Source organism: Coregonus clupeaformis, chromosome 23 (genome assembly GCF_020615455.1).
Source record: "Coregonus clupeaformis isolate EN_2021a chromosome 23, ASM2061545v1, whole genome shotgun sequence".
Taxonomy (NCBI): Eukaryota; Metazoa; Chordata; class Actinopteri; order Salmoniformes; family Salmonidae; genus Coregonus; species Coregonus clupeaformis.
Genome location: NC_059214.1, coordinates 39,455,346 through 39,483,321, shown reverse-complemented (window position 1 = coordinate 39,483,321; position 27,976 = coordinate 39,455,346). Strand labels below are relative to the sequence as shown.

The 27,976-nt window shown below is 47.6% G+C and overlaps 1 protein-coding gene across 2 annotated transcripts in view; it reads left to right on the top strand.

Moving 5' to 3' along the window:
* The window catches only part of LOC121536975 (ceramide kinase-like protein), a 60,184-nt gene that overhangs the window by 23,286 nt on the left and 8,922 nt on the right, over positions 1-27,976 (top strand). For both annotated transcript variants that reach the window (XM_041844672.2, XM_041844670.2), the window contains one exon: positions 3,876-4,007. In XM_041844672.2, coding sequence (XP_041700606.1) covers positions 3,876-4,007 — 132 coding nt within the window. The remainder of the gene's footprint in view (positions 1-3,875; positions 4,008-27,976) is intronic.

Sequence of the window (27,976 nt, the reverse complement as noted above, 5' to 3'; positions counted from 1 at the left end):
AAAAAATCCAGAAAATCACATTGTAGAATTTTTAATGAATTTATTTGCAAATTATGGTGGAAAATAAGTATTTGGTCAATAACAAAAGTTTCTCAATACTTTGTTATATACCCTTTTTTGGCAATGACACAGGTCAAACGTTTTCTGTAAGTCTTCACAAGGTTTTCACACACTGTTGCTGGTATTTTGGCCCATTCCTCCATGCAGATCTCCTCTAGAGCAGTGATGTTTTGGGGCTGTCGCTGGGCAACACAGACTTTCAACTCCCTCCAAAGATTTTCTATGGGGTTGAGATCTGGAGACTTGCTAGGCCACTCCAGGACCTTGAAATGCTTCTTACGAAGCCACTCCTTCGTTGCCCGGGCGGTGTGTTTGGGATCATTGTCATGCTGAAAGACCCAGCCACGTTTCATCTTCAATGCCCTTGCTGATGGAAGGAGGTTTTCACTCAAAATCTCACGATACATGGCCCCATTCATTCTTTCCTTTACACGGATCAGTCGTCCTGGTCCCTTTGCAGAAAAAACAGCCCCAAAGCATGATGTTTCCACCCCCATGCTTCACAGTAGGTATGGTGTTCTTTGGATGCAACTCAGCATTCTTTGTCCTCCAAACACGACGAGTTGAGTTTTTACCAAAAAGTTCTATTTTGGTTTCATCTGACCATATGACATTCTCCCAATTATCTTCTGGATCATCCAAATGCACTCTAGCAAACTTCAGACGGGCCTGGACATGTACTGGCTTAAGCAGGGGGACACATCTGGCACTGCAGGATTTGAGTCCCTGGCGGCGTAGTGTGTTACTGATGGTAGGCTTTGTTACTTTGGTCGCAGCTCTCTGATGGTCATTCACTAGGTCCCCCCGTGTGGTTCTGGGATTTTTGCTCACCGTTCATGTGATCATTTTGACCCCACGGGGTGAGATCTTGCGTGGAGCCCCAGATCGAGGGAGATTATCAGTGGTCTTGTATGTCTTCCATTTCCTAATAATTGCTCCCACAGTTGATTTCTTCAAACCAAGCTGCTTACCTATTGCAGATTCAGTCTTCCCAGCCTGGTGCAGGTCTACAATTTTGTTTCTGGTGTCCTTTGACAGCTCTTTGGTCTTGGCCATAGTGGAGTTTGGAGTGTGACTGTTTGAGGTTGTGGACAGGTGTCATTTATACTGATAACAAGTTCAAACAGGTGCCATTAATACAGGTAACGAGTGGAGGACACAGGAGCCTCTTAAAGAAGAAGTTACAGGTCTGTGAGAGCCAGAAATCTTGCTTGTTTGTAGGTGACCAAATACTTATTTTCCACCATAATTTGCAAATAAATTCATTAAAAATCCTACAATGTGATTTTCTGGAGAAAAAAAAATTCAATTTGTCTGTCATAGTTGACATGTACCTATGATGAAAATTACAGGCCTCTCTCATCTTTTTAAGTGGGAGAACTTGCACAATTGGTGGCTGACTAAATACTTTTTTTCCCCACTGTAAATCAATTTTGCTGTTGTATGGACACTGTGTGTGTTATCCAGTGTTGATGGTAAACATTTCCTCGCCTCGCGGGGAAGAGAGGACTTAGTTAAACCCTGAATGAAGAGAGAGATCCCTCCCCAGCCTGGCTACCCAGCTTTCCGTGTTGCTATGGTACATAATCCTCTGTATATTCTGAAGCCTGTAGGAGAGCTCTACTGACTACTGGACTGAAACATAATATTCTGGATTGTATGGAGACTCATGTCGGTTTCCTGTTGTTTTAGAAAGGAGAAGGCCAACCAGATTTACGGTCATAAGGTTTCAATGACCTATGGTTACTTACAGTGTAATACATTAGTTACTTAGATACTGTACCTAAGAATGAAATGTTACTATAATGTTGTACTCCACTATATGGTGTTTACTTAAAAATAACAGCCAAATAACAGCCAATTACCTAATAAATAGACCTAGCTCTAATACCCATATATGGCTTAAAGTGTCTCTTTCGATATTATATGAAAAACTGAGTTTTGTGTATCTGTTTTGCGTATCTGTCTGTGTCAGACAAAGTGTGGCTTAGTGTGTGTCTGTAGTCCCCTCCCCTCCCATGGCCACTTCTTACCCTCCTTAACCTCCCCTGTTCCTCCCCCAGTCCCCCCTAGCCTTCCCCTGGCCTCCAAACCCTCCTGAGCCTCCTGGGCTGAGTCTCCTGATCTAACCCCCTGGCCTACCCTGGTCCTCCTGAGCCCCAACCACAGCCCCAACCCAGACAGCAATGACAGCATCCTTCCTGCACCTGCTCCCAGCGTCAGGACCTCCGAGCCCAGGAGGAGTGGGAGAGGATAGAGAGACAGGAGTGGCACAGTGGGCCTGGAGGTCATAGGGGGAGTGTAGAGAGAAGTGGAGTGCAGGGCAGGAAGGCCCTGTAAGCCTGGAGATGTGATCCTGCTCTCCAGCCGCATCTGTCTATCCTCTAGAGAGACTGGAGGGAGCAGGATGGGGTCACATCTCCAGGCCTACTGTACCTTCCTGTGCGCCTCTCCACTCTGTTCCTCTCCTCTCCCGGTCCCCCATGACACCATCGCTCCCTGGGACCCGGACGTTGGTCCCCTCTGTCTGCACATCCTCCTTGATCATTGCTCGTTCCCTTCCTTTTCAACATGTGACACCGGGTGCCCCTGAAACCCCAGAGATCACAATGTAATGTCAGAATGGATAGCTGGGTGGCTGGCAGAGGGTCGGGGGTCCGGGCTCAGAGGGGCTCTGTCAGAGTAGAGTCAGGGCTGGCAGGCTGAGGCTCAGGCTGGGGCTCAGGGGGCATAGGGCTCATTAGCGTGTCGAGGTCAGGACCTTCAGGGACCAACCACCAGGGAGCCAGTGGATTAGAGTAATGAGGGGGATAATGGAGACGATGAGGGGGATGAGAGGTTCAGCATGCTGCCTCTCCCCATCCATCCCTGGGTCTCCACCAGGCTCCAGGAAAGCCAGGAAGGAACACTCCCTAATTCTGCCTAATTCTGATCCAGTGTGGAAGCTCAGTAGCTCAGTGGCTGGGTGCTTAGTGGAGGGCAGGGGGGAGCACAGAGAGAGGGCAGGGGGGAGCACAGAGAGAGGGAGAGGCGGAAGAGAGGGAGAGAGGCCAGGGGGAAGAGAGGGAGAGAGGGTAGGGGGAAGAGAGGGAGAGAGGGTAGGGGAGAGAGGGTAGGGGAGAGAGGGAGAGAGGGTAGGGGAAGAGAGGGAGAGGGAGAGGGAGAGGGGGAAGAGAGGGAGAGAGGGTAGGGGGATGAGAGGGATGGAGGGTAGGGGAGAGAGGGAGAGGGAGAGGGGGAAGAGAGGGAGAGGGAGAGGTGGAAGAGAGGGAGAGGGGGAAGAGAGGGAGAGAGGGAGAGGGGGAAGAGAGGGAGAGGGAGAGGGGGAAGAGAGGGAGAGAGAGGGCAGCGGGAATAGAGAGAGAGGTCAGGGGCGAGGGGTGAGGGGTGAGGGAAGGGGAGAGAGTTAGACGGAGAGTCATGACTCCCCCCTATCTCCCTCAGCTCAGACTCCCTGGCTGCAGTTCAGGCTGTGTAAACGAGAGCATCAAACCTACTGACCTTTAGAAGTAGAGCAGACTCAACTCACTCTTTGTTCAGCTGATTTTACAGCATGTGCCTCAGACAGAAGCTCAATACACAGTGATAAAACTGATCACGCCTGGTAAGGATGGCTACTTTCACTGACTAACAGATGTGCTCGACCTGGACTGGAAAACACAGTGAAGCAGACGTTTACCTGTTTGTTTGCCCTTTTTAATTCTGTTGTCCTCTGCTTCTGTTTTTGCTGTCTCTTTTGGGGACCAGGACTTTGTGATATAAAATGACTTTATTAATACATTTGATTGAATGCTTATCCCCTTGTCTTCTTGCAGGTTTCCAGAACAGGCCCAAGTCCCTGAAGGTGTTAGTGAACCCTACCAGCCATAAGAAAGAGGCCTATCAGATCTACAGAGACTATGTTGCACCACTTTTTCAGCTAGCAGACATCAAGGCTGATGTCACCAGTAAGTGTCCCATGAGAGTGTGAGTGTGTGTGTGTGTGTGTGTGTGTGTGTGTGTGTGTGTGTGTGTGTGTGTGTGTGTGTGTGTACACGCATGCATGTGTGTGTGTGTATAGCAGCAGCTGTACTACTCTGGTGAGTCTAAAGTGCGTCTCACACTTAATAACAGGAGCAGTGTCTCCTCTCCTCACTGAGTAACCTGACCCAGGGGAGGGGCTAGGCCCATCTGTTCATCTCCTCCCCCTCTCCTCCTCCTCCTCCTCCTCCTCCTCCTTCTTTTCCTCCTCCTCCTCCTCCCCTCCTCCTCTCCTCCTCCTCCTGTTCCTCCTCCTATTCCCCCACCTCCTCCTCCTGTTCCTCCTGTTCCTCCTCCTCTCATCCTCCTCCTCTTCCTGTCTGTGTATTGTGTGCGTGCGTGTGTGTGTGTGCTCTAATGAATGCTACTACCTGATTCCAGAGACTTCTAAAAGCCATTTAAACTGTAATAGAATCTGGTTGTGTCCCAAATTGCACACTATTCCCTATACAGTGCAGTACTTTTGACCAGGGCCCATAGGGCTCTGGTCAAAAGTAGTGCACTATGTAGGCAATAGGGTGCCATTTGGGACGTAGCCCTTCTTTCCTGAGGATGTGTTCTCCCCGTGGGGAGGGCAGGGGATGAGTGGTCGACGAGGAGCCATTAAAACATACTTTACCTAATATAAATTAAATATCTCATTCTGGGCCCTGGCTGGAAGCTGGGAGCCGTTCTGGAGTCTACAATACACTGCAGTGGCAGTTGGGACCAACTGGGTTTGATGATGTTATAATTTCTGTTATTGATGATGTTATTAATTCAATGAATTGTGATGGTGACAAATGTGTCCGCAATTTACTTTAACAAGTGAATGATAATGTCATTAGGACAATATAATGACAGTCAGGTAGAAACAGAGAGAAAACATATTTTTTTTGTAAGCATATAGTTGTAATATTTAGAATAATAGTTGCATAGAATATCTAATGCATGACTAATCATTGAAACTATGCCCTTATGTGAATTTATGTATATTGCCCATTTCTTCTGGATAAAAAAGGATCTCTGCATAGTGACTGTTTTTATTGTATGTACACAACATACATCAACATCATCTTGATATGACAATACAACTGCAGTACTGGTACCAGGGAAGGACCAGGAATGAAAAATTCCTGCAGATCATTTTAGGCTATAGTGTATATCTTTCCGGATAGCAGGATATGTTCAAGTCCCCGTTTTTGCTGTACACTGAGTGGACAAAATATTAAGAACACCTTCCTAATATTGAGTTGCACCCCCCCCACCCCTTTTGTCCTCAGAACCGCCTCAATTCGTCAGGGCATGGACTCTACAAGTTATTGAAAGCATTCCATGTTGACTCCAATGCTTCCCACAGTTGTGTCAAGTTGGCTGGATGTCCTGTGGGTGGTGGACCATTCTTGATACACACAGGAAACTGTTGAGCATGAAAACCACAGCAGCGTTGCAGTTCTTGACACAAACCTGTGCAGCTGGCACCTACTACCATACCCCATTCAAAGGCACTTAAATATTTTGCCTTGCCCATTCACCCTCTGAATGGCACACATACACAATCCATGTCTCAATTATCTCAAGGCTTAAAGCTCCTTCTTTAACCTGTCTTCTTCATCTACACTGATTGAAGTGGATTTAACAGGTGACATCAATAAGGGATCATAGCTTTCACCTGGATGTTTTGTACACTCAGTGATATGTCCACCTAACATTTCCATGTGACAATACAACTGCAGTGGTAGGCACTGGTACCAGAGACAGAGACCAGGAATGAAATATCCATGTGGTCCTGCAGATAGATAATGATACACATTCTCACACAACAAAACCTCATCTGCAAGTGTCACATCCATCATGGTGAAGCCTGTGATGGTTGTGTGTGTGTGTGTGTGCAAGGGTGTGCGTGTGTGTGTGATGGTGGGTACAGCTGGGACTAACCTGCTCCGACGGAGAGGAGGTGCCCCAGAAATGCTAAGTGGGGCAAGGCCATGTAATGCCATCTGCGGTATGGAACCCTGTTCCCTCATATTCACTATTCACTGACATCTCCCTTTGTGGGTGTGTGTGTCGGGTGGGGGCTGAGGTGTGGGGGGGTGATTGTATCTGTGTGTGTGTGTGTTAAGGACAGCGATGCAAAGTGACAGTTACCTAGTCTCTGGAGAACTGGGTGGGGAAACGGGTGCTCCTCTCCTCTCCCTGGCGTGCCATCCTCTCTCCTTCCTGTCTCCCCCACACCCCCACTGTGGATATGCCCACATCCCAAATTGTCAATGTATCAACTCGCTCCAGTGCTGTTTTACATCATATTAGTGTCACTGTGTCCCTCGGATGTCCTTCCCCCCCAAACGTTTGACCTCTTTCTGCCTGACAAAACACACCAACTACACATGTGTTATTACTAAATAATGAACATCAGTATTGCAAAGGATTTAAAATATCCACACCAACTACACGTGTTATAAACAAATAATGAACACGAGTAGTGGCATTACTGACCTTGTTTTGCATACGTGAGAGAAGCATTGACACTCAGGAGGCAGCCTCTTTGCACTGCTTCTCTTTTCTTGATTAAAAATGCAAACCGCATGCAAGTATAAATTGTGCTTTACAGCCACCCCCATATGTTCATCAGTCATGTGCCAAACTAACATTGGATAGAGATACTAAAAGCCATGTTTTTGTGCCAGCCCAGCCCTCTGATTTAATATTTCATTCATTAACACATTGATGTATTTTCTCTTGTCTTTCTCTCTTCACAGTCACTGAAAGAAAAGGGCACACTTTATCCGTTCTGAAATAATCTAACTTGGATGGATATGACGGGTAGGTTTGCGTGCCACACAATCTGTTAGATGGTCCATATAAATCCTCTCCATAAAATGATATCAGACAGAAAGAAAACGAACCAATACACTGATCTGAGCCAGTGCTCCCAGTACGGGAATGCAATTAATAAAGCCAATCACTTTATTATTTTCTTTATTAAGGGGTTAGGTAGGTAAACAAAAACACCACATTGATATGGAGTTGAGTAATCATCATGGCGAGATTCTAATTAATATGAGGTATTATACTGGGCTGTGATGTGAGGGTGGGGATGAGGGTGGAGAGATGGAGATGGAGGGATGGAGATGGAGGGATGGAGATGGAGGGATGGAGATGGAGGGATGGAGATGGAGATGGAGGGATGGAGATGGAGGAATGAGATGGAGGGATGGAGATGGAGAAATGGAGATGGAGGGATGGGAATGGAGGGATGGAGATGGAGGGATGAAGATGGAGGGATGGGAATGGAGGGATGGGAATGGAGGGATGGAGATGGAGGGATGGGGATGGAGGGATGGGGATGGAGGGATGAGATGGAGGGATGGAGATGGAGATGGAGGGATGGAGGTATGGAGATGAGATGGAGGGATGGGGATGGAGATGGAGGGATGAGATGGAGGGATGGAGATGGAAAGATGGAGATGGAGGGATGGGATGGAGATGGAGGGATGAGATGGAAGGATGGAGATGGAGGGATGGAGATGGAGGGATGGAGATGGAGGGATGGAGATGGAGGGATGGAGATGGAGGGATGGAGGTATGGAGATGGAGGGATGGGGATGGAGATGGAGGGATGGAGATAGAGGGATGGAGATGGAGGGATGGGAATGGAGGGATGAGATGGAGGGATGGAGATGGAGATGGAGGGATGGGGATGGAGATGGAGTGATGGAGATGGAGGGATGGAGATGGAGGGATGGAGATGGAGGGATGGAGATGGAGGGATGGAGATGGAGGGATGGAGATGGAGGGATGGAGATGGAGGGATGGGAATGGAGGGATGGAGATGGAGGGATGGAGATGGAGGGATGGGGATGGAGGGATGAGATGGAGGGATGGAGATGGAGATGGAGGGATGGAGGTATGGAGATGAGATGGAGGGATGGGGATGGAGATGGAGGGATGAGATGGAGGGATGGAGATGGAAAGATGGAGATGGAGGGATGGGATGGAGATGGAGGGATGAGATGGAAGGATGGAGATGGAGGGATGGAGATGGAGGGATGGAGATGGAGGGATGGAGATGGAGGGATGGAGATGGAGGGATGGAGGTATGGAGATGGAGGGATGGGGATGGAGATGGAGGGATGGAGATAGAGGGATGGAGATGGAGGGATGGGAATGGAGGGATGAGATGGAGGTATGGAGATGGAGATGGAGGGATGGGGATGGAGATGGAGTGATGGAGATGGAGGGATGGAGATGGAGGGATGGAGATGGAGGGATGGAGATGGAGGGATGGAGATGGAGGGATGGAGATGGAGGGATGGAGATGGAGGGATGGGAATGGAGGGATGGAGATGGAGGGATGGAGATGGAGGGATGGGAATGGATGATGGCACAGAGTCAAAGCCAGATGAGGATGTAATGCCATTTCTGTGGTATGGTCTGTTCTGTTTATTTTCTTTTGGTGACATTTAGAGTAGCTGTAATAAAAAGCAGAGCTACAGAGAGCGAGAGAGAGATAGAAGGAGAGCGAGAGAAGGAGAGCGAGAGAGAAAAGGAGAGAGAGAGGAGAGAGAGAGAGTAGAGAGAGAGACAGTGAAGGAAGGGAGAGTCCAGGTTTTTTTTAAAATTAGTGAAAGTACTATGATTAGAACAGTGTGCCGGGGGACCAAGTCGACCCAGCCGAGGCAGTCTCCTGTAAAGGAGTGTGTGGGTGTGTGTGTGTCCTCTCCGGTGTGGGCACGGCAGGTGGCACTTTAATTACTTGTTCTGGAAGCAGTGATGAAGTACCTTCCGTCCAGCAGACTGCTGGTGTGTGTGTGTGCGTGTGTATGCGTTCTCTCCCTGTCCGCGTGTGTGCATGTGTGTGTGTGCGTTTTTACACCACACTGCCACACCATAGCTCCCATGTGTCTACATTACAGTCACAATTAGATCCTCTTAGGTAGCTCCTGTTAAATCAGGGTTGCTGCATTGGTGTCGCTCAGCGGATCAGCTCAGACTAGTCTACACCACCACCCCACCCTTAGGAGGGGTAGGGGAGAAAGGGGTAGGGGGCAGGGTGGGGAAGGAGGAGAAGGAGGAGGAGGGAGGTAGAGGCATGAAGAAGATGTAGGGGTGGGAGGTAGGCAGGGGAGGGAGAGGGGAAAGATGGAGGGATGTCTGGCTCATGCTCTGCAGGTCTGATATGAGGGACAGATGGAGCAGGTGTGAAGGGTGACTGGTAGAAAAGCTGAGCTCATGATCCTTCTGTCCTGCTCTCACAACCTCATTACTGTGGCCCACATATATTACACACATTATGACATGTATACACAACCAATATCGCAATGAATATCTCAATATTTTTTACATGATAAGAACAAATGTGTATTGTGTACTTACATTTACATTTTAGTAATTTACCAGACGCTCTTATCCAGAGCGACTTACAGTTAGTGAGTGCATACATTTTCATACTGGCCCCCCGTGGGAAACGAACCCACAACCCTGGCGTTGCAAGCGCCATGCTCTACCAACTGAGCTACACGGTACTATGTAGCCTATGTACTGTAGGTTGTTATGTTTGGATTTATGGTTGACGTGAAGAGTCAAACATATGTTCTGTTTGCATGGCAAAATCACTGGGTAAGTCCCTGAAGATTCAAGCTAAACTACTTAACCCAACATAGCCTTGTTCAGTTGTTTGTTGAACAGGATAATCTTTAAGCAGGGAAGCTGTGGTATTACTAATACAAGTGTCATGTAACGTCTAATTTATTTGCAATATCCCTCAAACTAGTCAGAGACAGCATAACATGCACTTCAATCAGAGTCACAACCTGATTGTACAGGATGAACACAATGCTTATTTCACACAACATTTTAAGTTATTGGATGTCCGTCTCTATGGAGGTGGCTTTTCAAAAAGGTTTTTTAGAGCGGTTCTACTTTGGGTAGAAAGGAATTGTGTCTAGCTATATAGGAAGCTTTCACAGACTGTGTGGAAGACGTACAGTATATTCCCTATAGAGGATGAGATTTCTAGAGTAGCGAACTTAAGGGGGAAGCTTTCTGTGTGGAAGACGTACAGTATATTCCCTATAGAGGATGAGATTTCTAGAGTAGAGAACTTAAGGGGGAAGCTTTCTGTGTGGAAGACATATTCCCCATAGAGGATGAGGTTTTCTAGAGTAGTCCGCTTAAGGAGACACTTTCTGTGTGGAAGACATATTCCCCATAGAGGATGTGGTGTTCTAGATACAGGGTCCTTCACAGTGGTCTTATTCTAGATCATCTCCTCTTTGTCTTGTCAACCCCAGCTTAATTAACCCCAGAAGACTGAGAAGTGTTGCGAAGGCATATAACGCAAATCACACATGTCTTCATTAACAGATCATAACTCATTAATCTCTGTGTTTAAGGAAAACAATATATTCTTTACCACTGTTTTTCCACGAAGTCCCTGTTACATGGGTTGTGACCCAAATGGCACACTATTTTCTTTAAAGTGCACTACTTTTGACCAGGGCCTCAGTTGGTAGACCATGGCGCTTGCAACGCCAGGGTTGTGGGTTCGATTCCCACGGGGGACCAGTATGAAAAACTGTATGCACTCACTAACTGTAAGTCGCTCTGGATAAGATCGTCTGCTAAATGACTAAAATGTAAATGTAAAATGTAAACTACAGCTCAATATCAAAACCTTAGTAACAGGCAAATAATCCAATGGGAGGGGCCAATAAAATACTATAATACATTTGTACACAATATAATCACCCTTTAATTACAACTAGCCATGGATTGGAGGCTAAACTAATCTTTTTAGAAACGGTAGAATAAGGTATTGTTCAAAAGCATTTCTGAAATGAACTGTAATAAGCTTTCATCAGTGTACATTTATTAGTAATGTGCTTATAGGAGCTTAATAGGCTCAGGCTAACAGATTTTAACCAATTACTGGAAAATGCTGCAGCCATGACATAATCTGACTATTCAATACATTTAATGGAAATTATCATTTCAATTAATTGAAATGGATTTGACTTATATACTAAACAGGTCTAGGTCAACCAGCACAGTGTAGACAGTAGGCCTGTGTGTGTGTGTGTGTGTGTGTGTGTGCATGCGTGCGTGCGTGTCTGTATCTGTGTGTGTGTGCGTTCTTGCGTGTGTATGCGCCTGTCTGTCTGGCCATGACCTGCATTACAGATGTGTTCTCTGTTTAGTCAGGTGATTAATATGACTGATTTATCTTGCTATGTCAGTATGTCATGTTTACCTCAGCTACATAGGCTGAGGGTAGGAAGTCCTTACTCATGCATTTACCCTGAGCTGCATTGAAGTGCACTGTTTCATGCTCTGTGTGTGTGTGTGTGTATGTGTGTGTTGCTCTGTGTGTGTGTAACGTTGTACTTTATCCTTCAGGGTGGTTTGTGTCGGCGTCGACGACTCGTGGCCGATTTATGCGTGTGCTGTATCTCATGCATGTGTGTGTTTTCTCCAGGGTTGTGGTTGTCGGTGGGGATGGCTCGGTGGCCGAGGTGGCCCATGGGTTGTTGCTACGGGCCCAGATGGAGTCAGGCAGGGACACAGACTCCATGTTTACGCCTGTCCGAGCACCACTTCCTCTAGGGCTAATACCAGCAGGTGAGGAGCAAGGATGGCTTGACCTCTCTCTTCTGCAGCTGTTCTCAATCCTCACCCAATATTTAGAACAGTTTTTCTCCGGGTGATGAGATGACCATGTAGTTTATGAAGTGTACATCCGCTAATACAACACCATATTGATTTGAATGGTTTTTGCTTGTATACTATTACACACCATCAGTCCATAGAGGTCATATGGTTTTAAACGTTTTCTTGAAGCATAGCAGAGGCTTCTCAAATTTGAGCATTGTGAAATTGTGTTAATAGAGCTAAGTGATTTCTTACCCAATCAAAACTGATTCAGGACCATGTAATTGACAAACATCACAATATTGTCTAATGTCAATGACATTTCCATAGAGAGAGTTATTTACTCCTCCATTGAAAACAAACTGGTCGTTCAAGCAAGGGTATCATTTTCAACATGGTTTAATTGCAATTTGGTTTGATTGCACTGGGAGATAATTGCCTTGTATTCGAGATGGAACCACAATTATACGGCATTCTATTCCACTTTAGAATGGTGAAAATTGTCTGTCCATCAACTATTGAAAATGCATGTGGCTCATGTGTGAACCTCATGCAGTAGTAGATGGTTATAGAGCAGGCAGGTCACCCGTGATACAAGTCAGTATTCGACATCCATCCATGTCTGAGGACGTCGGGAGATGACATGGAAACCGGCCACTAGGGTTTCGGTTTTGCTAGGGTGTTGTGGATGGGGATGGTAGATGGTGTAAGCATCTGAGTCCAAAGGTTGCATGTTCGAATCCAGCGATAGAAAGTTGTTTTTGATATTTTAGTTTTAAGCCTATCCCAAACCTTAACCCGTAAGCATCTGCCTCTTATTCCAAAGGTTGCCACTTATTCCAAAGGTTGCATGTTCAAATCCAGAGATAGAAAGTTGTTTTTTATATTTTTATTTTTGCAAATGTATTTAAAATTAATTACAGAAATATCTAATTTACATAAGTATTCACACCCCTAAGTCAATACTTTGTAGAAACACTTTTGGCAGCGATTACAGCTGTGAGTCTTTCAGGGTAAGTCTAAGAGCTTTCCACACCTGGATTGTGCAACATTTGCCCATTACTCTTTTCAGAATTCTTCAAGCTTTGTCAAGTTGGTTGTTGATCATTGCTTGAAAACTATTGTCAGGTCTTACCATAGATTTTCAAGTAGATTTAAGTCAAAACTGTAACTCGGCCACTCAGGATCATTCACCGTCTTCTTGGGATACAACTCCAGTGTAGATTTGGCCTTGTGTTTTTAGGTTATTGTCCTGCTGAAAGGTGAATTCATCTCCCAGTGTCTGGTGGAAAGCAGACTGAACCAGGTTTTCATCTAGGATTTAGCCTGTGCTTACTTTCAAGTCCTTAACGATTACAAGCATACCCATAACATCATGCAGCCACCACTATGCTTGAAAATATGGATAGTGGTACTCAGTAATGTGTTGTATTGGATTTGTCCCAAACATAACACTTTGTATTCAGGACAAAAAGTTAATTGCTTTGCCACATTTTTTGCAGTATTACTTTAGTGCCTTGTTGCAAACAGGATGCATGTTTTAGATATTTTTATTCTGTACCGGCTTCTTTCTTTTCACTCTGTCAATTAGGTTAGTATTGTGGAGTAACTACAATGTTGTTGATCCAGCCTCAGTTTTCTCCTATCAGAGCCATTCAACTCTGTAACTGTTTTAAAGTCAACATTGGCCTTATGGTGAAATCCCTGAGTGGCTTCCTTCCTCTCTGGCAACTTAGTTAGGAAGGATGCCTGTATCTTTGTAGTGTCACTGATGCCGCCGAGGCTGCTCCTCCTCCTTGCTCGGGCAGGCTTCGGCGTTCGTCGTCCCCGGAGTACTAGCTACTACCGCTTGATGTTTTCGATGTTTGTTTTGTCATGTCTAGTGGGTACACCTGTTACGTATTCTGTATTGATTATGTCACGTATAAGTTCACCTGTTTTATGTTTTGTCTTTGTATGTTATTGTCCGCGTGTCTTGGATGCCTTGTGTCGGTGTTATACTCATTGTGTCATTTTACGCATATGGTGTTTTTTCCCTCCAGTGTTGGAGACGTTTATTTTCGTGCGTATTTCGTGTTCTAGTAAAGTCGTCTTTACTTATCCTCTGTGTCCTGCGCCTGACTCCACCACCGCATACACATCAGCCTTTGACAGAATAACATACCAACCCATGGAGTCAGCAGGAGCAGCGGTGGTGCCCGAGTCACTGGAGGATCGGGTCAGCAGCCAGGACGCCATGATCCATCGACTCGGCTCCGCCATGCAAGACGTGATGGACACCCTGCGCCGATGGGAAAGGAGGAGTCCAGTGGGATTCGGCTCTCGCTCCCAAGGGCATATGATGGCACCGCAGCCGGGTGTCAGGGGTTCCTACTTCAAGTGGAACTCTACCTGGCCACCATACACCCGGCGCCCTCGGGATACGAGAGCGTTTCCGCCCTCATCTCCTGTCTATCCGGCAAGGCTTTGGAGTGGGCCAATGCCGAATGGAGGGGAATAGACGCCGCCACCATCAGCGACGCGGAGTTCTCCCGCCGCTTCAGGGCTGTTTTCGATCATCCCCCAGAGGGTAAAGCGGCGGGGGAGCGTCTGTTCCACCTCCGACAGGGGAAGAGGAGCGCACAGGAGTTCGCCCTGGACTTCCGGACTCTAGCAGCGGATGCGGGGTGGAATGAGAGGCCTCATCGACCACTATCGGTGCAGCCTGCGAGAGGACGTTCGACAAGAGTTGGCCTGCAGGGACACCAATCTAAACTTCGATCAGTTGGTGGACATGTCAATCCGTCTGGATACCCTGCTGGCTACCCGCGGACGTCCGGAGTTGGGGCCGTCCATTCCATCCCCCAGCACCTCCGAGCCGAGCCCAATGGAGCTCGGGGTGCTGGCGCTAGAGAGGAGGAGAGAGATCCGGAGGCAGGCCGTCCTCTGCACCAACTGTGGCCGTGGAGGACACACTGTGGTTAGGTGCTGGGGAGGGCCTCCAGGGGATCGAGGCAACAGGTCACGCACTGGGGAGTCATTCCAGGTGAGTAGGCGCCCATCTCACCCAGAGCTCTCTGTTGTTCACCTGTGTATACCAGTAGTGTTTCCCCAGATTGCATCTCATTCCCAGCATAAGGCGCTAGTCGATTCAGGCGCAGCTGGGAATTTTATTGATCGTAATTTTTGTGTTAAGTTAGGGATTCCCCTCCTACCAGTAGATGTGCCCTTTCCTATCCATGCCCTAGATAGCCGTCCGTTGGGATCTGGGTTGATTAGGGAGGTCACAGCGCCACTAAAGATGAAGACGCAGGGGGGTCATGAGGAGATCATTCAGTTGTATCTGATCGACTCTCCTGCGTATCCTGTGGTGCTGGGGCTTCCTTGGTTAATCGCCCATGACCCCACCATTTCGTGGCAACAGAGGGCTCTCAAGGAGTGGTCTGACCAGTGTGTCGGGCGGTGTCTAGGTGTTTCCGTAGGGGCGACCACGGTGGAAAGTCCGAACCAAGTGCCCGCACTGCACATTCCTCCTGAGTATGATGATTTGGCACTCGTGTTCAGCAAGACGCAACGCGATTGCCACCTCATAGACAGGGGGATTGTGCGATAGACCTCCAGGCAGGTGCTGCACTTCCGTGTAGTCATGTGTATCCTCTGTCTCAAGAGGAGACGGCGGCTATGCAGACATACATAGCCGAGTCTCTGAGACAGGGATACATATGGCCCTCCACTTCTCCCGCATCCTCGAGTTTCTTTTTTGTGAAGAAGAAGGATGGAGGGTTGCGCCCGTGTATTGATTACCGTAGTCTCAATCAGATCACTGTTAAATACAGTTATCCTCTCCCGTTGATTGCGAGTATGACGAAATCATTACACGGAGCGCGGTTCTTCACAAAACTGGATCTCAGGAGCGCCTACAACTTGGTGCGCATTAGGGAAGGAGATGAATGGAAGACAGCATTTAGTACCAACTCGGGTCACTATGAGTATCTCGTCATGCCATACGGGTTAATGAATGCTCCTTCAGTCTTCCAATCCTTTGTGGACGAGATCTTCCGGGATTTGCATGGGCAGAGTGTAGTGGTGTATATTGACGACATTCTAGTTTACTCTTCTACACGAGCCGAGCATGTAGCCCTGGTGCGTCGAGTGTTGGGTAGGCTGTTGGAGCATGACTTGTATGTCAAGGCAGAGAAATGTCTGTTTTTCCAGGAGTCCATCTCCTTCCTGGGCCATCGACTGTCCGCGTCAGGGGTGGAGATGGAGATTGACCGCGTTTCAGCCGTGCGAAATTGGCAGACTCCAACCACGGTTAAGGAAGTGCAGCGGTTTTTGGGTTTTGCCAATTACTACCGGAGGTTTATCCGGGGTTTTGGACAGGTAGCAGCTCCCATCACCTCCCTGCTGAAGGGGGGACCGGTGCGTTTGCAGTGGTCGGCTGAGGCGGACAGGGCGTTTGGTAAACTGAAGGACCTGTTCACCTCAGCTCCAGTGCTGGCACATCCGGACCCCGCTTTAGCGTTCCAGGTGAAGGTGGACGCGTCAGAGGCCGGTATTGGGGCTGTACTGTCTCAACGCTCAGGCACGCCTCCTAAACTCCGGCCCTGCGCTTTTTACTCTAAGAAGCTCAGCCCGGCGGAACGTAATTATGACGTGGGGGACAGGGAGCTGCTAGCCGTGGTTCAAGCCCTAAAGGTGTGGAGGCATTGGCTTGAGGGGGCTCAACACCCTTTTCTCATTCTGACTGACCATCGTAACCTGGAGTACATCCGGGCAGCTAGGAGACTGAACCCTCGTCAGGCTAGGTGGACCATGTTTCTGGCCCGGTTTGTTTTTAAGCTCACTTACATCCCAGGGTCCCAGAACGGTAAGGCAGACGCCCTGTCCCGCGATATGACACAGAGGAGAGGTCCATTGAGCCCACTCCCCATACTGCCGGAGTCTTGTCTGGTGGCACCGGTGGTGTGGGAGGTCGATGCGGAAATCGAGCGGGCGTTACGCACCGACCCTACTCCTCCAGAGTGTCCAGTGGGGCGGAAGTACGTTCCGCTCGAGATTCGTGATCGTCTCATATATTGGGCTCATACGTCATCCTCCTCTGGACATCCTGGTATTGGCCGGACAGTGCACTGCCTTAGTGAAAAGTACTGGTGGCCAACATTGGCTAAGGACGTGAGGGTTTATGTCTCCTCCTGCTCGGTGTGCGCTCAGTGTAAGGCGCCTAGACACCTGCCCAGGGGGAAGTTACAACCCCTACCCGTTCCACAATGGCCGTGGTCTCACCTCTCGATAGACTTTGTCACGGACCTTCCCCCTTCCCAGGGGAATACCAGTATTCTGGTCGTTGTGGATCGGTTCTCTAAGGCCTGTCGTCTCATCCCAATGCCGGGTCTCCCTACTGCCCTACAGACTGCTGAGGCTTTGTTTACCCACGTCTTCCGGCACTACGGGGTACCCGAGGATATAGTGTCTGATCGGGGTCCCCAATTCACCTCTAGAGTCTGGAGGGCGTTCATGGAACGCTTGGGGGTCTCGGTTAGCCTTACCTCGGGTTTCCACCCTGAGAGTAATGGGCAGGTGGAGAGAGTGAACCAGGATGTGGGTAGGTTTCTGAGATCTTATTGCCAGGACTGGCAGGAGGAGTGGTCGGGGTATATCCCCTGGGCAGAGATTGCCCAGAACTCTCTACGCCATTCCTCTACGAATCTGACCCCTTTCCAGTGTGTGTTGGGGTATCAGCCGGTTCTGGCACCATGGCATCAGAGCCAGATCGAGGCTCCTGCGGTGGATGAGTGGTTTCGGCGCTCGGAGGAGACATGGAACGCTGTGCATGTACATCTGCAGCGGGCTATCCATAGGCAGAAGGCGAGCGCCGATCTCCACCGCAGTGAGGGTCCAGTGTACGCACCTGGAGATCGAGTCTGGCTCTCGACTCGAAACCTGCCCCTTCGCCTGCCCTGCCGGAAGCTGGGTCGGCGGTTTGTGGGGCCATTTAAAGTCCTGAGGAGATTGAACGAGGTATGTTACAGGTTACAACTGCCTAATGATTATCACATTAACCCCTCATTCCATGTGTCTCTCCTCAGGCCGGTGGTAGCTGGTCCACTCCAGGACAGTGAGATACGGGAGACTCCTCCGCCCCCACTGGACATCGAGGGGGCTCCGGTGTACTCAGTCCGGTCCATCGTGGACTCGAGACGTCGGATGGGGGGTCTGCAGTATCTCGTGGAGTGGGAGGGGTACGGTCCGGAGGAACGGTGCTGGGTGCCTAGGAGGGACATTTTAGATCCCTCACTCCTGACGGAGTTCCACCGGAGTCAACCCACGCGCCCTGCTCTGCGTCCTCCTGGCCGTCCCCGAGGCCGGGGTCGGCGCACGGCTGGGGGGGTTACTGTCACGGATGCCGCCGAGGCTGCTCCTCCTCCTTGCTTGGGCAGGCTTCGGCGTTCGTCGTCCCCGGAGTACTAGCTACTACCGCTTGATGTTTTCGATGTTTGTTTTGTCATGTCTAGTGGGTACACCTGTTGCGTATTCTGTATTGATTATGTCACGTATAAGTTCACCTGTTTTATGTTTTGTCTTTGTATGTTATTGTCCGCGTGTCTTGGATGCCTTGTGTCGGTGTTATACTCATTGTGCCATTTTACGCATATGGTGTTTTTTCCCTCCAGTGTTGGAGACGTTTATTTTCGTGCGTATTTCGTGTTCTAGTAAAGTCGTCTTTACTTATCCTCTGTGTCCTGCGCCTGACTCCACCACCGCATACACATCAGCCTTTGACATGTAGTGACTGGGTGTATTGATACACCATCCAAAGTGTAATTAATAACTTCACCATGCTCAAAGGGATATTTAATATCAGCTTTTTTTTTTTACACTTCTTTGCGAGGCATTGGAAAACCTCCCTGGTCTTTGTGGTTGAATCGGTGTTTAAAATTCACTGCTCGACTGAGGGACCTTACAGATAATTTTATGTGTGGGGGTACAGAGATGAGGTAGTCATAAAAAAATAATGTTAAATACTATTATTGCACACAGAGTGAGTCATGCAACTTATTATGTGACTTGTTAAGTAAATTCTTACTCCTGAACTTGTTTAGGCTTGCCATAACAAAGCGGTTGAATACTCATTGACTCAAGACATTTCAGCTTTTAATTTTTTATTAATTTGGGAACATTTTGAAAAACATATTTCCATGTTGACATTATGGGGTATTGTGTGTAGGCTGGGGACAAAAAAATCTACATTTTATCTATAACACCACAAAATGTGGAAAAAGTCAAGTGGTGTGAATACTTTCTGAAGCCATTATATGTGACAAAATCAGCAAGTATAGTATAGAGAATCATTGTACCATCTAAACCGCTGTGAAATATATTTTCCATAACCCAAAATATTGTACTTTCAGCTGTTTGAAGTTGGTGTACAAAACCGAAAGTAAAAGATGCAAAAACAAAACTTAAGAACGGGAAGCATAGAAATAGCGCACATAAAACAGATCTACCGCTTCTTACACTTGCTTTCAATGAGAATGACAGATCTATAACTCACATTTCTATGTGAATTTGGTCAGATCGCCCAAAAAGTTACATATTGTAGTTTTAAACACTTCAGAATGTGTCTTTTGGAACAACTTCGAAATTTGACATTTGAGAAACATGGATGAAGAGAGCTCATCACTCCAATAATTGGTGGATTAAACCCTCATAGCCAAACATACACACACACACACACACACACACACATCATGAATGACCCTACACACCACAGCCAGCAGCGAGGGTATCAACAACGCTGCCGTGGGCCAGTCCGGCTTTTTGGGCCAACAGTTTGACCTTCACGTGTCATTCTAGGCTGTGGTAGTGGGTGGTAAAATGGAGTGCTGTTGTTAGCAGCCACTCTGCACTCGCTGCAAATTGGCCGCTCAGAGATCACTGGTTCTCTTCATTAGTGGGTGTTCCCACGGGAGTATTTGTGAACAGTGTCTTGTCACAAACAGGAGAGAGAGGAGAGATAAGCACCGCTGTACTATGACTATGTCACTCCTGAGACTGAAGGAGGGATGCTATCATGTCTCCTTTGTTGAAGGAAATAATAAATGAACTCCACAGTTTATCAAAATTACACCATTTGAACTTAGAAAATACTGTCAAAGTAAACCATTATATTCATATTCTCAACAATATCCATATTTATTATCTATCTTACAGTTGTTTCATTTAATGAATTTGTTTGTCTACTGAGATTTTGAAATTGAGCTAAGGGCGGCAGTCTCGCTGGTTCGAATACCTCAGCCGGCAAGGTGAAAAATCTGTAGATGTGTCCTTGAGCAATGCGCTTAACCCTAATTTGCTCCAGGAGCGCTGTACTACTATGGCTGATCATCAACTAGATTCAGCCGCGGGATGATTTTTTCTTGAGTGGATGGTCAGGGGGCCGGAACATAATTACAAAAAATTTGTAGACTGCAAATTGAACGCAAGAAGCCCTAACAGATATAATATTTGACTAAAACATAATCATTTCAAACCTTGCTTACATTTGTATACAATCACATATATCTCGCTATTATGCGTGGGAATACTTTGGAACAGATTTCCAAAATTAAAATCACTTGGAGCTGATTTGCTGGTGTTTTTACAGTATTTTATATCCAACAATATAGCAATTATAAAAACAACAACAATTGTATTTTTTTTTTGCACAAAAACTCAGGGGCCAAATAAAATTTGTCCTACGGGCCGCCAATTGGAGTAGGCTGCTGTAAAACAACTCATTTCACTGCACCTATATGGTATATACAGTCTCAGTCAAAAGTTTGGACACACCTACTTTTCCAGGGTTTTTATTTATTTGTACTATTTTCTACATTATTGAATAATAGTGAAGATATCAAAACTATGAAATAACACATATGGAATCATGTAGTAACCAAAAAAGTGTTAAACAAATCAAAATATATTTTATGTTTGAGATTCTTCAAAGTAGCCATCCTTTGCTTTGATGACAGCTTTGCACACTCTTGGCATTCAATCAACCAGCTTCATTAGGTAGTCACCTGGAATGCAATTTCAATTAACAGGTGTGCCTTGTTAAAAGTTAATTTGTGGAATTTCTTTCCTTCTTAATGTGTTTGAGCCAATCAGTTGTGTTGTGACAAGGTAGGGGTGGTATACAGAAGATAGCCCTATTTAGTAAAAGACCAAGTCCATATTATGGCAAGAACAGCTCAAATAAGCGAAGAGAAACGACAGTCCATCATTACTTTAAGACATGAAGGTCAATCCGGAAAATTGAAAGAAATTTGAAAGTTTCTTCAAGTGCAGTCGCAAAAACCATAAAGTGCTATGATGAAACTGGCTCTCATGAGGACCGCCACAGGAAAGGAAGACCCATAGTTACCTCTACTGCAGAGGATAAGTTCATTAGAATAACTGCACCTCAGAAATTGCAGCCCAAATAAATGCTTCACAGAGTTCAAGTATCAGACACATGTCAGCATCAACTGATCAGAGGAGACTGTGTGAATCAGGCCTTCATGGTTGAATTGCTGCAAAGAAACCACTACTAAAGGACACCAATAATAAGAAGAGACGTGCTTGGGCCTAGAAACACGAGCAATGGACATTAGACCGGTGGAAATCTGTCCTTTGGTCTGATGAGTCCAAATTTAAGATTTTTGTTTCCAACCGCCGTGTCAATGTGAGACGCAGAGTAGATGAACAGATGATCTCCGCATGCGTGGTTCCCACCGTGAAGCATGGAGGAGGAGGTGTGATGGTGTGGTGGTGCTTTTCTGGTGACACTGTCTGTGATTTATTTAGAATTCAAGTCACACCAGCATTGCTACCACAGCAATCTGCAGTGATACGCCATCCCATCTGGTTTGCGCTTAGTGGGACTATCATTTGTTTTTCAACAGGACAATGACCCAAAACACACGTCCAGGCTGTTTAAGTGCTATTTAACCAAGGAGAGTGATGGAGTGCTGTATCAGATGACCTGGCCTCCACAATCCTCTCACCTCAACCGAATTGAGATGGTTTGGGATGAGTTGGACCGCATAGTGAAGGAAAAGCAGCCAACAAGTGCTCAGCATATGTGGGAACTCCTTCAAGACTGTTGGAAAAGCATTCCTCATGAAGCTGGTTGAGAGAATGCCTAGAGTATGCAAAGCTGTCATCAAGGCAAAGGATGGCTACTTTGAAGAATCTAGAATCTAAAATATATTTTGATTTGTATAACACTTTTTTGGTTACTACATGATTCCATATGTGTCATTTCATAGTTTTGATGTCTTCATTATTATTCTACAATGTAGAAAATAGTAAAAATAAAGAAAAACCCTTGAATGAGTAGGTGTGTACAAACATTTGACTGGTACTGTATATATAAAAATTTTTTTTTGTTTTTTACTAAGAGGATTACAAATACATTTATGTAACTTCAAAATAAGGGTTACATACTAGCCTATTATAAACTGCACCTATTGGGTGTATGTGACAATAAAACATATATATATATATAAAAATAACCGTTTGTTATGTGTACAGTGGCTTGCGAAAGTATTCATCCCCCTTGGCATTTTTCCTATTTTGTTGCCTTACAACCTGGAATTAAAATTGATTTTTGGGGGGGTTTGTATCATTTGATTTACACAACATGCCTACCACTTTGAAGATGCAAAATATATTTTTTTGTGAAACAAACAAGAAATAAGACAAAAAAACAGAAAACTGCATAACTATTCACCCCCAAAGTCAATACTTTTTAGAGCCACCTTTTGCAGCAATTACAGCTGCAAGTCTCTTGGGGTATGTCTCTATAAGCTTGGCACATCTAGCCACTGGGAGTTTTGTCCATTCTTCAAGAAAAAGCTGCTCCAGCTCCTTCAAGTTGGAGGGGTTCTACTGGTGTACAGCAATCTTTAAGTCATACCACAGATTCTCAATTGGATTGAGGTCTGGGCTTTGACTAGGTCATTCCAAGACATTTAAATGTTTCCCCTTAAACCACTTGAGTGTTGCTTTAGCAGTATGCTTAGGGTCATTGTCCTGCTGGAAGGTGAACCTCCGCCCCAGTCTCAAATCTCTGGAAGACTGAAACAGGTTTCCCTCAAGAATTTCCCTGTATTTAGCGGCATCCATCATTCCTTAAATTCTGACCAGTTTCCCAGTCCCTGCCGATGAAAAACATCCCCACAGCATGATGCTGCCACCACCATGCTTCACTGTGGGGATGGTGTTCTCGGGGTGATGAGATGTGTTGAGTTTGCGCCAGACATAACGTTTTCCTTGATGGCCAAAAAGCTCTTTTTTAGTCTCATCTGACCAGAGTACATTCTTCCATATGTTTGGGGAGTCTCCCACATACCTTTTGGCGAACACCAAACGTGTTTGCTTATTTTTTTCTTCAAGCAATGGCTTTTTTCTGGCCACTCTTCCATAAAGCCCAGCTCTGTGGAGTGTACGGCACTTAAAGTGGTCCTATGGACAGATACTCCAATCTCCGCTGTGGAGCTTTGCAGCTCCTTCAGGGTTATCTTTGGTCTCTTTGTTGCCTCTCTGATTAATGCCCTCCTTGCCTGGTCTGTGATTTTTGGTGGGCGGCCCTCTCTTGGCAGGTTTGTTGTGGTGCCATATTCTTTCAATTTTTTAATAATGGATTTATTGGTGCTCCGTGGGATGTTCAAAGTTTCAGATATTTTTTTATAACCCAACCCTGATCTGTACTTCTCCACAACTTTGTCCCTGACCTGTTTGGAGAGCTCCTTGGTCTTCATGGTGCCGCTTGCTTGGTGGTGCCCCTTGCTTGGCGGTGTTGCAGACTCTGGGGCCTTTCAGAACAGGTGTATATATACTGAGATCATGAGACAGATCATGTGACACTTCGATTGCACACAGGTGGACTTTATTTAACTCATTATGTGACTTCTGAAGGTAATTGGTTGCACCAGATCTTATTTAGGGGCTTCAAAGCAAAGGGAGTGATTACATATTGTCACACCCTGGCTCTGGGGACTCTATATGTTGAGCCAGGGTGTGGATATTCTATGTATTGTATTTCTGTGTTGGCCAGAGTGGTTCCCAATCAGAGGCAACGAGTGTCAGCTGTTGCTGGTTGTCTCTGATTGGGAGCCATATTTATAGAGGCTGTTTTCCCACAATAGTTGTGGGATCTTGTTCCTTTCGGTGTGTTCCAGTTGGTTTGTTCCGTTTGGTCTGTACCGTAGGACTGCACATATCGTTTGTTGTTTTGTTCGAGTGTTTACTCTCTTTAAATAAAGTATGTTTGCCTGCAATGCTGCGCCTTGGTCCACTCTCTCTAACGATCGTGACAGAAGATCCCACCATACCAGGACCAAGCAGCGTGTCCAGGAGCAGGCGGCCTGGACATGGGAGGAAGCGCCGGGAAAGGAGCTGGAAAGGTTGGCGATCGTGGTCCTGGGAGGACATGCTCGGGGGCAAAGGGCCATGGGCTGAGATTAAGGCCTTGGCGAGAGAGGAGCAACGGCGTCAGCAGTGTCGTCGTCGGACGGACGAGAGGCAACCCCAGAAAATTTTTAGGGGGGGGCACACGGCATGGGCGACTGGGCAGCAGGAGGCTGCCACAGGGCGAATTGGGAGATTTGGAGAGGAGGCCACCGGGTTTGGGGGGCCAGAAGGCAGGTTGGCGGAGCCTGGATGGAGAGCAGAGCCAACTCCCCGTACTCAGGCATGGCAGCATGAGACTGGGCAGGTTCCGCGGTATGCGGAGCTGCGTACTGTGCCACGAGTGGTCCGGCATAGTCCGGTACGTCCTGTGCGAGCACCCCGCACGTGTCGTGCGAAGGTGGGCATGCAGCCAGGACGGAGTTTGCCGGCTCAGCGCTTGTGGCCTCCAGTGCCTCTCCTCGGTCCCGGATATCCTGCGCCAGTGTCACGTGCTGTTATGCCAGTACGGGTACACAGCCCTGTACGTCCTGTGCGGATGCCTCACACAGAGTGTGTGAAGGTAGGCATTCAGCCAGGACGGGTTGTGGCAGCTCTTCACTCCAGGCCTCCTATCCGTCTCCACAGCCCGGTCCGGCCTGTTCCTGCCCCTCGCACCAAGCCTACGGTGCGCATCGCCAGCCCGGCCCGGCCTGTTCCTGCTCCTCGCACCAAGCCAGGGGTGTGCGTCGCCAGCCCAGCCCGGCCTGTTCCTGCTCCTCGCACCAAGCCTACGGTGTGCGTCGCCAGCCCGGCCCGGCCTGTTCCTGCTCCACGCACCAAGCCTACGGTGCGCGTCGCCAGCCCGGCCCAGCCTGTTCCTGCTCCTCGCACCAAGCCTACGGTGCGCGTCGCCAGCCCGGTCCGGCCCGTTCCTGCTCCACGCACCAAGCCAGGGGTGCGCATCGTCAGCCCGGTCAGCCCGTTCCGGCTCCACGCACCAAGCCAGGGGTGCGCATCGTCAGCCCGGTCCGGCCCGTAGCTGCTCCACGCACCAAGCCAGGGGTGCGCATCGTCAGCCCGGTCCGGCCCGTTCCTGTTCCACGCACCAAGCCAGGGGTGCGCATCGTCAGCCCGGTCCGGCCCGTTCCTGCTCCACGCACCCAGCCAGGGGTGCGCATCGTCAGCCCGGCACGGCCCGTTCCGCCCACGCACCAAGCCAGGGGTGCGCATCGCCAGCCCGGTCCGGCCCGTAGCTGCTCCACGCACCAAGCCAGGGGTGCGCATCGTCCAGCCCGGTCCGCCCGTCCCTGCTCCACGCACCAAGCCAGGGGTGTGCGTCACCTCGGCACAACCCGTGCCTGGGTCACCGGTGCCTGGTCAGGTACCGGTCAGCTGCTCCACACCGGAGCTGAAGCAATCCGCTTCTACGATGTCCAGTCCAGCTCCAGCCTGCGGGGCCAGACCGGACCAGGGGCGCCATGGGGGGGATGGTTGAAGGGTGGTGGTCAAGCCCGAGCCGGAACCGCCTCCGAGGAGGAATGCCCACCCCGCCCTCCCCTGGTTTGTTGATGTTTAGGCGCGGTCGCAGTCCGCGCCTTTAGGGGGGGGGGTACTGTCACACCCTGGCTCTGGGGACTCTATATGTTGAGCCAGGGTGTGGATATTCTATGTATTGTATTTCTGTGTTGGCCAGAGTGGTTCCCAATCAGAGGCAACGAGTGTCAGCTGTTGCTGGTTGTCTCTGATTGGGAGCCATATTTATAGAGGCTGTTTTCCCACAATAGTTGTGGGATCTTGTTCCTTTCGGTGTGTTCCAGTTGATTTGTTCCGTTTGGTCTGTACCGTAGGACTGCACGTATCGTTTGTTGTTTTGTTCGAATGTTTACTCTCTTTAAATAAAGTATGTTTGCCTGCAACGCTGCGCCTTGGTCCACTCTCTCTAACGATCGTGACACATATGCACGCACCACTTTTCTGTTATTTATTTTTTGGAATTTTTTGAAACAAGACTATTTTGTGTATGTCCAATACATGAAATCCAAATAAAACTCCATTTAAATTACAGGTTGTAATGTAACAAAATAGGAAAAACGCCAAGGGGGATGAATACTTTTGCAAGGCACTGTAATAGTAATTAATTTGACTGGTTTAAACGGTTTCAGGGGGACTGTTAATTTCTTTGATATTCCAATGTTGGTGCCGTTAGTTTCCCCTTCCTGTGTCTCTCCTAAGTCTCCCATCTCTCTCTCTCTCTCTCTCTCTCCCCCCTCTCTTTCTCTTTCTCCTCTCTCTCTATATACTCCCCCCACCTCTCTCTCTCTCTCTCTCTCTCTCTCTCTCTCTCTCTCTCTCTCTCCCTCTCTCTCTCAGACATGCTTGACTAGACTAGCGAGTCATTAGATCACATTCAGCTGCTGGCCTGGATAGGGGCGGGGAGACATTAATGGGATTATGAATATTCATGATGTCTGCTTAATTAATTTAATTGTTCTGCACTTCCAAGGACACTTTTTTTTCTCTCTCTCTCTCTCTCTCTCTCTCTCTCTCTCTCTCTCACACACACTCTCTCTCTCTCTCTCTCTCTCTCTCTCTCTCTCTCTCTCTCTCTCTCTCTCTCTCTCTCTCTCTCTCTCTCTCTCTCTCTCTCTCTCTCTCTCTCTCCTTCTCTCTCTCTGTCTCTCTGTTTTCCTTCTCTGACTCTCTTCCTCCCCTTCTCCGTCTGCATGTTAGCTCTCTTCATCCGTCATGCTGTTGTATGGGTGATGTGTTCATATGGAGATGCTGACATTGTTGGCACAGTATGAGGAAGTGTGTGTGCCTTTTGGGAAGGGGAAATGAATGAGGGTGAATTACGGAATTACAGTCGCTGTTGATAATGTGAGCACCACACACAACAATGGCAAGGAACAATAGATGCTAACACAACTGATAATGGAAAATACTACATAATCATCTACACTAGTTCGATTGTAGTATTGGGGAAATCTCATGTGGCATTGATCAGCACAGTGCCTTCGGAAAGTATTCAGACCCCTTGACTTTTTCCACATTATGTTACATTACAGCCTTATTCTAAAATTGATTACATAAAACAATTTCTTCATCAATCTACATACAATACCCAATAATGACAAAGCGAAAACATTTTTGCAAATGTATTAAAAATGAAAAACAGAAATACCTTATTTACATAAGTATTCAGACCTTTTGCTATGAGACTCGAAATTGAGCTCAGGTGCATCCGGTTTCCATTGATCATCCTTGAGATTCCACCTGTGGTAAATTCAATTGATTGGACATGATTATGGAAAGGCACACACCTGTCTATATAAGGTCCAACAGTTGACAGTGCATGTCAGAGCAAAAACCAAGCCATGAGGTCGAAGGAATTGTCCGTTGAGCTCCGAGACAGGATTGTGTCGAGGCACCGATCTGGGGAAGGGTACCAAAAATATTCTGCAGCATTGAAGGTTCCCAAGAACACAGTGGCCTCCATCATTCTTAAATGGAAGAAGTTTGGAACCACTAAGACTCTTCCTAGAGTCGCCCGGGCCAAACTGAGCAATCGGGGGAGAAGGGCCTTGGTCAGGGAGGTGACCAAGAACCCCATGGTCACTCTGGCAGAGCTCTAGAGTTCCTCTTTAGAGATAGGAGAACCTTCCAGAAGGACAACCATCTCTGCAGCGCTCTACCAATCAGGCCTTTATGGTAGAGTTGCGAGACAGAAGCCACTCCTAAGTAAAAGGCACATGACAGCCCGCTTGGAGTTTGCCAAAAGGCACCTAAAGACTCTCAGACCATGAGAAACAAGATTCTCTGGTCTGATGAAACCAAGATTGAACTCTTTGGCCTGAATGCCAAGCATCCCGTC